This window comes from Tetrao urogallus (genome assembly GCF_951394365.1).
Source record: "Tetrao urogallus genome assembly, chromosome: 7".
NCBI classification, from domain to species: Eukaryota; Metazoa; Chordata; class Aves; order Galliformes; family Phasianidae; genus Tetrao; species Tetrao urogallus.
In genome coordinates this window covers 12,419,038-12,432,490 of record NC_136820.1, presented here as the reverse complement: position 1 = coordinate 12,432,490, position 13,453 = coordinate 12,419,038, and the positions used below count along the sequence as shown (strand labels likewise).

The window sequence follows — 13,453 nt, the reverse complement described above, 5'->3', positions numbered from 1 at the left end:
ATAAAGATCAAGGGCAAAAGAAATCCTACTCTTAGACGAAACGTGCTAAATACTTCACAGTAATGTTGTACTGAGGGCTTTCATGAATTGTGAAAGCCCTGTAGAATTTCACTCCCCAGAACAATGTAACACCTGAGAGCCTTGGCTTGCTCCACAAGTTTGGGGCAAATGGATTGCACCTGTAAGAAAAACACTGGTACATTAACTGCTCTATTTTTAAGATCTCACTCACTCATAGTTTTCCTTCCTTTCACTCAGACACAAGCACACAGTCTGCAAACGCTCCTCCTCTCTCTTTCACGCTTTCTCTCCCCCTCTCACCTCTTTCCTGGCCCGTTGGACTTGTTTCTCCAGTTCCTCAGGTATCATCTTACCTCTAAGGGACACAGATTTAAAACTTTTTCAGTTACATTCAAATAAGTTGGTTAGTACAGCACTACTGCATTTCAAAAAGCTCAGAGAACACAGCAATGATTTTTGCTTGCTTACCTTTCATCTGTTTTGATGAAGTAAACGTTCTCCGTACCAATACCCAGGAAAGAGGCTGCCTTCTTCATGGAGTAATGACACTGTAATTGAAAGAGTCATAAAAAAAAAAGAATTAAAAAAAAAGAGCACAATTAAAAATTCCTTTGCATAGGAAACACTGATATTGAAATAAATTTAATACCAGCTAGCAGTCATAATAACAGTATATCCTAACACATAAATCAAATTGACAAAGCTGCCAAGTAGAAAGACGTATTGTACTTAATTTATGACAGGGAGCAGGGAAAACAAAATGGATGCGCACCATGTTTAAAATGTTGGCTTAGAAATAAAAAGCTCCATTACATATCAATAGTTTAAGCCAATACTACATTAGAATAAAAATAAGAAAAATTTAAAATAATCATTAGGAAAGAATGATTAACTGTTTCAAAATGTTTAAATAGAAATGAAAGTAGTAAGAATAAAAGGCAATTTCACAAGAAGAAAAGTCTAAAGGCTATTGAACTCAGCAGCCCAGAGACAGTTTATAGGTCTGAATATCCAAAAGAACCACCCCTGGAAACTGGACTCTTAATCAGGATGTATACAAAGATAATCTCTCTCTACCACTTCATAATTCCGTTTTTTTATATGCTTTCTCTAAAAAACAGCTGTTGGACACTGTCAGAGACAGGATACCTACATTAAACCAACTTTTGGTCTGACTCAGCAATTCTATTCTTAAGATCACAGAGTTTAAGTTCCAAGACTTAACAAAATTTTTAGAGTTTGTACAATCAGGACTTTCAAGGCTTTCAAATCCTTGAAAATCTTGGTGGTTAGACCAAGGTTGTCCACATGAATTTGGATCTTGGAAGCCATTATTAAAGCAAGCAGACTTTAGATGGCACCTAGTACATCAGACGTCTTTAAATCAGTATGGATAATGGGAAAAGTTCCAGTTTGAACCAGCCTATATTTTAGTATTTTATAAAAGAATTTTAGCTACGTCTTGTCAAAAAGACGTCTATGAACAAATGCAAATGAACACCAATAGACACAGCGTGCTTCTCATTTTGAACCGAATAAAGGGCATCTGTGTACGAAGCCTGTAAAGTGACTGTAAAAGATGCCCCTTCACATGCTCAAAGGATATCAGAAATGGGCTTTTAGTCAATCAATGAATGATAAAATTACTCAGATGAGAAGGACATTTGAGCTCACAGTCCACTCTGTAGACTGTCCACTCTTTTTTTCTGTTAAATATTTAAGATCTTTTAGCTTCCTGCATTTCCAATGTTCAACTTAATAAAGTGGAAGCAGCTCTACAGGGATATCGTTCTTCAGTGTAACAGCTTTTTGTATCATTCCAAAATAAGAGCACACTCATATCACACAGCTTAACCCATTTTCAAGAGTAGCCCGGGAATTCAAGACATAATAACCTTAATCTGAACTTGTTCTGAGATCTCAAACTCTTAACACACTGCAACATGATAAACGTCTACCCACCCAAACCAATGGAGCAAGTTTTGAGAGCATTCAGGATCTCATAGGACTACACAGTTCTCAGAATCAAGACTACCCAAGTCTGGGATTATTACTTCTAAAAAAATAAAATTGGATTTTTTTACACATTACTACTGAAGAGTTAAAACAAGCCTTATTCCAGCAACTGTGACAATGTCTAGAATTGTTACTTTTCAGATAGGAGGTGAAACCAGGTGGATAATTAATTCCATTTTCTTCCAGAGAGTTCACACAAATGGAGTTACTGCAGAACATAATTATGAAAAATGTACAACATTTTAATGTGTGGGTATGAATATATTAAGGATATTAAAGCCTGTCACGCTTATTTTGATGAGATGGATCATCTCAAAGGGCTCTTTTTCATTTTGACAAAAAGCTTTTCTCCTCACCATTGCACACTTTTTAAAGGCACACAAAAATACTACCTGATAGTATCAGTTAGTTCTAAGAATGCTTACTTTTGTAACGTGACACATTCACAAAGCCTTTAGGACACATTCATTTCAACTCCACAAAAATTACAAGATACATAGGTAGATAATTAGTCTTACATGGCATCAATAATGGTAATAATGATTGTAGAGTGGCTATGTGTTGATCAGTGGAAATTTGGAGATGCTTTAAGCTATTTAGCAAATTGTTGAAAATAAGGTAGTCTCTATCACTGATTTCTGTCCATTAGGGTCAAATGAAAGGTATGAACCACTAGAAATAATACAGTCTCAGATTTGGAAAGCTGTAGAATTACAAAATAACTGTATTAGTAAAGTACTCCTCATTAAATAATTTATTATTAAAAATGGTATACAAGAATGAGAGAAAGATAAGAGACTTGAGCATTTGAGAGATTATACTAAAGAGCAGAAGGAGAGGGAAGAATACAGAGGACACTAAAACTTAACAGGCTTCCAGGTGTATTATTTCTTGCCTTTACAAGAACTTCTGTTCCTCCTTCTGTCCTACTGAAGACCTGATAAAATTTGATAAGTCTACAGTAGGACAGAAAAGTGACTGTATATTACAACACAGCCTTGAAATGTGCTTTCTTTTCTTCAAAGTAACCTTTCAGTTATATTGCTAGAAAACATACATGAACTTCATTTTTTTCACCATCATTACATAAACCTAAATCACACCACATTCTTTTAAGAAGAAAACAGAGAACATTAGCAGCTCTGGTCACAACAATATAAAATAGTTCATTTGTTCATAGTGTCCTTTCAATAAGGAGAAAGCAATACTCAGATAAAACATTATTTGTATCTATACTACATATACGATATCAAGTAATAATTTTTAATACCAAAAGTTGAGATTACTTTTGCCTTGTCTTTTGTAGTTTTGATTGGACATGTTAACTCTGTAATCATTAGGAGTGAGAAATGAATGCCAAAAAGCACAAGATCAAACCAAAACAGTACATTTAAGATGTGATGCTGTACTGTGTTAACTACAGCTAGACAGTTAGTTTTCTTTTTCGAATAAGATTTGCAAAGATAATTTACTTTCCCCATGCGCTCATTAAAAGAGAAGATAAATGTCTTTTCTTGGTTTTGAAGAGTTTCCTACAAACATGATTGCATAAAGCAATTACATTATTATGAGATTGGTTTATTACTCATTTTTGTCTGATGTAATTTCAACAGGGGGCAACACTGTGAGTTAAAGTTGTGTTCTTCCATTTTATTACTTTCATGATCAAGGACGAATTTAATTCCTTTTCATCTAAAAACTACTCATAACCACAGAATCGTAGGGGAGGAAAGGGACCTCCAGAGATCGAGTCCAGCCCCCCTGCTAAAGCAGGTTCCCTACAGCAGGACACACAAGTGGTGTCCAGGTGAGTCTTGAATATTTCCAGAGAAGGAGACTCCACAACTTCCCTGGGCAACCTGTTCCAGTCTCATATCAACACATACATTTAAACAGTTTACACATACACTCTTCTACCCTCAGTTACCTCAAATTTAGCAAATTCCTACCTTTCAGATCAATGCAATACATTCTTGTGTCAGAATAAAGCTCAAATGGAGAAAAATGACAAGCAGGTGGGTTGCTGTCTACAACTATAGCTATATTCAGATTCTACGGAAACACTAATCATGCCTCAGGAAAGTGAGATTTAACAACTTCTAACTACTGAAATGGTCTGAAGAGGAATCACTCTGTAATTGTCCAGCAAGAGAGCTATGGAAGAGTACCATCTTCCATGGAATATCATGACCGTAAAGTAGTTTAGCATTTTACTTGCAGTAAAAAGGAGCATTTTTGTTGCTGAAGGCCAAACACAACATGTGAGGACCTTCAGTAGGCCACACATTAAACACAGAACTTCATATTAACTACAAACATACGAAGAATACATAGTCCCAACGTCACATAAAATTAAGTCGCTGACAACTCCATGCACTCCCTGCTCTTTCAGCCTGCCAACTGCCAGACAGAAACTGTGGGACTTGGCAACTCAAAGCAAAACAAAAATCATTTTATTTCAATAGCATTGAAGCAAAGCCCTACAACTAGAGTGCCTGGAGCTGACAGTGCATTTTGACTCCTTATCAATACTCTCATTTCATTGAAGCCTCATTACTTCTCCATGCCAAACTATTTGCTTTACTCACTTTAAAGCTAAACACAGGTTGCAACTGCGCTATTATCATTTTTTTCAATCATTTGCTTACACAACACAAAACAGGTCTATGCCTTCTGGGTACTCTGCAGAACAAAAACAACAGTAAAATTCTATACAAAAGCAGCATCAAAATAAAAACAAATAATAAAAAATGAAGACTGACACAAGCACTTACATACTTCTTTTTACTGTTGGGCATTTATTAAATACACTCTTAATAACAGGACATATCTGAATTAAACTAGTTGTAAAAGGTAGCAAAATTTGTAAAGATGGATCAAAAATATACATCAGTATGTACCATCCTCCCTTAAAATGAAGAATTAAAACCAGATGTCTTTGACCAGTCACAATATCTACCTGCTAAAAGTGGCAGTCTTACAGCAAGCAATCACTAATTACAACATGGTTTTGTGAATCAAGTGAAGTATTACAGATCAAGAACACTGCCTTAAAAGTAATTCAACTTTTTTTTTTCTGGTTGATTCTGTGTTTCAGTAGAGTTTGTAATAACACTTCTGCACAATGAGAAAATCAGAACTGGAGAAGTGAGAGAAAAGAGCCCCTAAAGAAATAGAAATTAGCTTCAGAATAAATGTATGGACATATCTCCAATTCCCACAGACAGTTTGAACAGATATTACTCAAAAACTTCAGAAATAACCACATATTTTCAATTATTTAAAGAAGAACTGCCTAGAGATCCAGAAGAATTTGCCCAAATATTTTATGGTAGGTTTTGTTCTCTACCACAGCAAATTCAGATACAGGTACCAGTGGGAGCTGCAGAGAGCCATTTCACAGGTCCAGAGGCATTCAGCTCAATACAAACTTTGACATCTTGCAAGAAAAATTTCTGAAACCTACGCATGGATCCTGCTAGACTATAAACTGTAGATCTCCACAACACCCCACATGCTTTGCTTTCAGGTTTACCCCACGCAGTCTTTTCTTCTATCAGCCTCTCCCCAGAACAAGAACATCCAAAGTTACTTGGACAATAAGAAAGCTTCTCTAGGGAAATTTATCATCAGACTTGTCCAGGTAGCTCTGATATTTTGCATCATCCACTGATGGCAAATTCATTGTACCAGGACCCCAGTCAGACATGTGAATGTTATAATTATGCAGCCATTGAAAAATAAAATTAATTGTTAAATGCTTTAAGAAGCTCTTTTTTGTTTTTACCTCTTCCGAAGTGAACAGGACTAGTCTTGGCAAACCTGAGAGCCCTTTTTCCTTTATCTCTGGACAAAACTTGTATCTTGCTAAGTTCATAGCATACATATTAGAAACAGAGCCGCCTGAAATAAGAGACATACAAGTATCATATTAATCACAGTCCTAGCATCTTTTCTATCTCTGAGTGATTAGTCTATTACAAAAAAAAACAAGAAAAAAAAACCACAAAAACCCCCCAAACTACTAGGCTCTAGATGCATTAACTGCAACTTAATTCCTCCCCTAAAAACCTGCAGATATAAAATCAAATATATCATGAATGGAAACAGAGCTGGTTTGAATGCTCTTTGGAGGTTATTTCCCAAAGAAGTAAGAATTATGCTTAAACAGTCCTCCACGATGGAGAACACCCTGCAACAACACCTTCTGACACACACCAAAGCAGCACCAGTTGAACTGTGGCTGTATTGTATGTAGCCTAGGAAATCTCCTGAGCAGCCAGAGCATCGCAAGGAAAAAATAAAAATAAAAATCCATGGTGAGTGCAATCTGCAAGGTGTGATCTAGATTTATTTACTTAAAAAATAATAAAAAGAAGAAGGAATGTCTTATCTAAAACTATCATTAAAAGGCATAATTCATTTATCTATTTCAGTATTTCAGTAAGTTAGAATTAATTCTACAGCAAAGACAAGGGTTCTACTGAAAGTACACATCGTATCTGAAATGAAGAAACCAATGTTACTGATACATTTTTTCACAAGTTTTCCAGAGAGTTTCGTTTTATATCTTTTTTATTTTTCCACGATTCATATGTAGGGTAGAATTCCTAGCCTTGTCTTGGTTTTGAAAGTGGAGGGCTAAATCCATTTCCTCATTTAACATCTTTTTCCACCCCTAACCTAGTCACAAAAGCTTCACATTCAATATAGTAACTTGGAATTTGAACAATCTGTGGAATAATACGACGTTTCATTATTTCTTTACATGGGGCTGGAATGCTGCCTTACAGAACACTTAAAAAACGTGACCTATCAAGAAGCTTAAGAAATCTTTCTTTGATTGGCCTATTTGTAACATTTCAAAAAACTGTCAAAGTTCAGAGCAATGAAGCTCATGTCAAACCCACTATAACAGACTCTGGCTCCCACACATGATAGCCAGAATAAATATATCAGTGCCTCTAGGAGCAACTGGTTGGTGTCTAGCAACTACATCAGCTCTCTATCTGTCATCAAATAACTCAGTGCAATTCAGCTGTTTTGGTGCTGTTGTTAGTAAGGTCAGGAAGGACTTCCATTCCAAACAATTCATTTTCTACAATTATATTTCACACAGAACTTCTTTCGTCAAGCTGCTGATCAGATTCATAGAATTATTAGTAGAATACAAAAAAGGAGCCTGGACACAATAGTTTCCTCTGTGCATCACTAGATTTCACATGCATTTTCAAATATTCTGTACAAATCAAATGTTCATAGAATTACTATATCAGATGTATCATGACTTCTTTTGAAAATCTGAATTGTTATTACCTGGATTAAATATGCCATCACCTTCTTCCCAGCCTATGAATTCAATCATTTTCTTGATGACTGCTTCTTCCACTAACAGAAATACAGGTGACACTTCATATGTATATCTGAACAAAAATAAAAGGAACATGTTTGGTATTAAGATTATGGAACTCATGCCACAGCATCATGTCAAAATTAGATAGAGGTTTTTTGTACCTTTCTCTTACTTATCAGAAGCTGATTGCCATCAAAAGTAAAATTCTAAACTGAAAAGACTATAGATGTGACCCACAGAGCAATTGCTTAGTTCCTGTCAGCATTACAATGACAATTCCACTCTCACAGTAATACCACAGAGTTTGATTTTAACAAAGATCATAATGCTTAAACTTCAGCAATAATAATCCATTGCAAGCAGCTATCACTTTTTGTTTAGACTTTACATTTGCGAGTAAATAGTAGACAGGTAATCATTTGCACTCTACTCTGTGCAGAGCACATCAAAGGAAATAAACAACTAAGTTGGATTCATTCATTTTGATATTTTTATTCTCAAAGTAAGGAGAAAAAAAGTTTGGGTTTAGAAGTGTTTAAAAAAAAAAAAAAAATCTCTTAAGCCTCAAAACACAAACTAGAAAAATCATCAGCTTAGCCAAGATTCTGGTGAGCTATTCAGACAAACTAGACCAAATTCTTTCCCAAATTCCTGCACAATTCCTACCTCCTCTGGAACACTGAAAACAGGGGAAAAAAAATTACAAGGGGGAGAAGAGGGGATAGTGGTCAGGAAGATGTTACCTCAAAAAGCATGCAAGATTCATCAATATGAGTACAAGGAACTGCACTTACACACTTGGGTTCAATGCTTCAGTAATGAAACGAGCCACTAATGAGTAATAATCTATTCCAGCGTACAGCTGATTGTAAAATCTTGGATGATCTGAAAATATAAATGAAAAGCAAGCAGCGACAGAATGTATATGAGAAGAGAATACATCACAGGTTCTCTCAGCTGAATGCTGATCCCTGCTAACCATGATTCACTCCCCCATTCTCTCAATATTTTACGGGTTTACTGTCCTTTTTTAAATTAGACAATCCTTTGAAAGTAAAAGTTATAGGCATTTTTAGGACCCAAAATAAGGCTGACGTAAGTAGCGCACAGAACAAATATGGATTATTCACAAGCTTTAAAGATCAAAAAGAAGTGACTGACAACTGAGTATGTACAGAGGCCTTTAACAGTGGTGTTCAGAGATGCAATGGACATTCAGCCAAGTTTTCCTAAACAGTAAAACATGTAAAATCAGGTAAGCTGTATGACTCCATGCCCATTACACTCAAGGCTTCAATGCATGTTTATACTTAGGTTAAGAACTATTTACACTGCATATTTTTCTTATTTAATATTCTTTCTAAGCATAACAAATGAAAATTTGAAGGCAATTTGCAGAAGATAATCAGAATGCCTTCCACTAACTCAGTAATTATATCTGTGTATTATTAATACACTGCCCCTTTAGATCGGTATTAATGCCTTTCCGTGGTTTTCAAAGATAGGTTCATCCTCAAAATCATTTTATTGCTTTCCTTACATTAGCAATAGAAACAGTAGGAAGGAATGTACCTTGGAAATGCACAGAAATTATATTACATAACCTTCTCACTTTCCAAAATACAGCCCAAGCTATGCCACATCTGAAATCACGAGCTTCTGAAAACAATACTATTTCTTATTCATCCCTTTTTGTTAAGTTTACATTATACTTCACACACTGCAGAAAGGCTACCCATAGAGAACCACTCTTGCAGAGATGTCGTGTACCATCTCTGAAACACTGCAGGTTCTCTTCTCACAGCGTCTGGAATGGGAATTACTGCCTGTTGGCAAATTAACATCCTATAAGACTATTGCTCAATAGAAAGCAACAGTAAACGCAGGATAATTATCTCAAAGAATACATTCTTATTTGTCCAAGGGCAGTGACGGTGATTCCACTCATCACTGCACAAAATTACATACAAAGATCTTTCCAGTTTCTTTGTCTGTTATATCATATATGTCTAGGCAACTTTCACAAGACCTCAAGAGGACAGAATCTACTGTTAACATCAACAGCATTATGATAATTAGGTTTTGATTAGTTTTCTTTGATTACACCTTCTGGGCAATCACAGACACCTACGGTGACCAGCATGCAGTCAAACAACTGAAACACAATCAAATATTTGTATATTTGTGTAGGCAGATAGAAAGCAGGCATTCAAATCCCTAGTTTTCTGGAAGATAATAGAGATATATAAACATTATTCTATCTTCCAAGGTTAGTATACTACAAAACAACTTCATTAGAAATTGCATTCTTACTGGTTTTGACACTGTACTGTATCACATCCTGGCAGAGCTGCAAGAGTTTCTGATGAGATTCTCCAGTGTCTCTCATTTCCAGATCAAGAATCTTCTTCAGTGTTTCAGGGGCCCGCCATTCACAAACCTAATGATGATTAAATAGGATACACCAACAGTGAACAGGTTAGCTAAAAGGAAGGCTGTAAGAGAAGTGCCAGGTAAGTACCACATTCAGAACTGCCCATGGAATGCAGCAGGCCATCAAGACAATATATGTCTGCTAAGTTGGTCCCATGTGGTCTTTGTTTTATTGCACCCCAGACATTCCTTGACCATAAAAATCAGAATATGGAAGGCAGAAAGATGTAAAAGATTGGGAGGAGAAGGTGTGCCAGTTGGAATGCACGGATGTAAAGAGTCAGCCTTGAGTCACCCAATTATCTTGCTCATGGCTCATATGTCCCAGTTAGGAGAAAGAGGCCTACTGGTCATATTTTGCCCTTAGCTAAGGCTTTGTAGTCCCAACACTTTCAAATGCTGCTCTGCCCAGGGGTGGGAGCAATCTGTGCGTGCCCAAAGGCAATAATGTTTTATTTTCTAGTGCCCTTCCAACACAGCCACTCTAGCAGGGTTTCTGTGAAACCCAGGGCAATCTCATTATATTCCCTTCCGCAGTAGTACCACATTCACTGTCCCTCCCTCACTCATACCAGTGCCTCTGAGGAATAAACAATACCCCACAACCAAATCAGGAAATGCACTACACCCATTTGTCAGCTCAGAGACAGTCAGCACTGTGTTCTGAGACAAAACATAAATAAACAAATAAAGCTTTAGTTTCTGGCAAATAGGTATGCTAGCCATGTTACTGGAAGGTTTTTAAAATTTGAACTGCCACAGACTAGAAGCAATTTTGATTCTACTTGAAGTGCAATAAAATACAGCTGAAAAAAATTATTCATTGTTCATTATTTCTGCTGCAACTTTTCAACAACACTCTATGGCTTTACCTTTTCTGTAACATCATCAGCTTTCTGGATTATTTTTTCCATTATGATCTTACAGGCCTCTTCCACAAATTTCTCTCCTGCTTTTGAATCAGTTATTGGACCATTCAGGATGACTCCATCCACCAAGACAGCATTCTTCTTCTTCTGGAGTACATCCTGTTTGCAAGTACTAGCTGGAAGATAAAAAAAAAAACAACAAACCTCTGCATTAGACAAGGCCAGGTCATCCTAAGCTACAAAATATTCTTTCATTGCTGAAGATTCAGTGAACATAAGGAAATAAAATTCACACTGTCTTTTCTCGTGTACAAAAATCCTAGATTTTGTTGGAAACCTCTTTACAGACAAATACAACCACTTTGTGTTATTTTAGATCTAGACTGATATTACATAACAGCCAACTGCATGGTATCCACTGTTTTCTGTAGCATACGAAAGCATGCAGTGCACTTTCCAACCTTAGAAGAAAACACAAGTGTGGTCCTCAGCATGATACAGCTGGATAAACAGAAAGGAAGCGTGAAATAACAGACACTCTTCTCAGCTGAAAATGTTTCTTTCCTATTCTCTCTTTTCCATGATACATTCCCAGCTTCACTCAGTCGTGTTATAGAGTCCTCTGTGTCCTCTGCAAAGTTTCACTGATTCCACCTCCATGAAAATAACACATTAATATCATATACCTGAACTCTCTTTTCCCCCTATCTTAGGTGACTTCAGTCACCTACTTGAGCATTTTTTGCTACGTATATTAACTTTTTTATTCAGTTCTCCATTGGTGACCTCTTTCCTCTCCCTCACCTTTATCCGTGACACACTCTCCTGATGAGTTGCATAAGCACAGCACTACTCCCTTTACATTACTTCCAAAAGCACATCGAAAGTGCCTACTAGAGACAGGACATCAGTGACAATCGCGTATCTATTTCATGTATTGATTTCTTACCGCAAGATTAGAATGCCAGTTTTAATCAACATGAGGGTAAAGATGAAAGTGAGACATTAGGAGATACCAAGGGAACAGACATCTGAAAGAGAACAGCACTGAAGGCAGAAGAGGTAACTACTATATCCAAATTACCTGGATTACACATAGCATCAGTACACAGATCCAGCCCTAGAATAGTTACAGTCTATGAGGTCAGGCTGCATTGCCTTGGAGGGTCTTCTTCAGTTGGTGCTACAGTGAAAATATTGGAAGGGTAAGAACACATGAAGGAGAAAATGTTATGCTTGAAACAACTTTACCATCTGCAGAAGCAAGGTGGCTTTTTAAGAGGTGTACACAAACAGCTGAATTGCCAGAAGACTGCAGGGCAGTCAGGTACATTCATTGTGCCTGTACAGGATTATATAGAACAACAGTGTCTACAAAGGTGGAGGCCTTCAGGGTCCACTGATTGAAAGAAACCCTGTCAATCCCGTAACTCAGAGCAGCTGTTCACTTCACTTTCACTTATTAGGACAGGTATTACAAATGAGATCAAATTCCAGCAAGTGATGGAACCTCAGGTTTCCCATAAACAAGACATCAAGCTTCTGCATTTCTGAAATTACTTCTGTTTTTAATCCAAAACAACATTTTCCTGAGCAGAACATTTTGCACATTGTTACAGGAGAGGCAAATGTTCTCATGGGACAGATACAGAGCTAGCATGTAAACACTACTCCATTTTCAACAAGCAAAGAGGGAAAATCCCTTGCATCAGAAAGCTAAACTCTCATCAAGCTGCCCAGCACACCACAGCAGGAGCACTAGACAGAAATTGCAGCTTTAAAGAAGCTTTACAGGTTTCTCTCTGAAAAAATAAGCTAGTAGGTTAATTTTGCAAGACCTAAAACACCAGGTATTAACAACAAATGGGAAGGCAACAGGCCTTTTAGTGGATAGAACAGGGACTATTTTTGGATTAAGTGTCAGTTCTTTTCTGTATAAGTGAACCCCTTAAGTACTAACCAGAGCTTAGAACAAACATGGAAAAACTCAACCTTGCCATCTCCTCAAGATTACAGAATTACCTACATTAGAAAAGACCATCAGATCAACTGTCAACCTGACGTACCAAGTTTTATCACTAAACATGCCCCTTAATGTCATACACACACGTCTCTTAAATACATCCAGGGTTGGGGACTGCACCAACTTCCCCAAACAGGCTGTTCCACTTCATGCTTGACCACTTCTTTCATGAAGAAATCCTTCCCAGTGTCCAATTTAAATCTTCCTTGGTGCAACTTGAGATAATTTCCTCATGTTCTACCACCTGTCACCTGAGAAAAGAGGTAGACAACCTCTTCAATGCGGCCTTCTTTCAGGTAGCTGTTGTCAGCAACTGTGAGACCCCCCCACAGGTAGCTGTAGATAGTTATGAGGTCTCTGTCTCCTCTTCTCCAGACTAAATAGCCCCAGCTCGCTCCCTCCCTCTCTTCACATCTCTTGTTTTCTAGTCTCTTCACCAGCTTCACTGTACTCTCTACATACACTCAAACAACTCAGTGTTCTTCCTGCAATGAAGGACCCAGAACTGACCACAGTATTATAGGTGCAGTCTCACCAGCACTGCATAAAAAGGGGCAGTCACCTCCTCTACTCTGCTGGCCACATTATTTCTGATGCAGGCCAGGCTCCCACTGGCCTTCTTGGCCACCCAGGCTTACTGCTAGCTCATGTTCAGATGCTAACATCCCCAGGTCTATATCAATGTCGCTTTGTTGCTATGGAAAAGAGGACAAGATCTGAACAAGTATCTGTTGATAC

At 37.3% G+C, this 13,453-nt stretch overlaps 1 protein-coding gene across 1 annotated transcript in view; it reads right to left on the bottom strand.

Annotated features, from left to right (window-relative positions):
* Positions 1-13,453, bottom strand: part of GADL1 (glutamate decarboxylase like 1) — a gene marked incomplete at both ends in the record, with an annotated part of 72,682 nt that overhangs the window by 52,104 nt on the left and 7,125 nt on the right. The window contains 7 exons of the mRNA XM_079538295.1: positions 322-376; positions 490-569; positions 5,825-5,940; positions 7,354-7,460; positions 8,185-8,275; positions 9,704-9,830; positions 10,696-10,864. Of these exons, the coding sequence (XP_079394421.1) occupies positions 322-376; positions 490-569; positions 5,825-5,940; positions 7,354-7,460; positions 8,185-8,275; positions 9,704-9,830; positions 10,696-10,864 (745 nt within the window). The remainder of the gene's footprint in view (positions 1-321; positions 377-489; positions 570-5,824; positions 5,941-7,353; positions 7,461-8,184; positions 8,276-9,703; positions 9,831-10,695; positions 10,865-13,453) is intronic.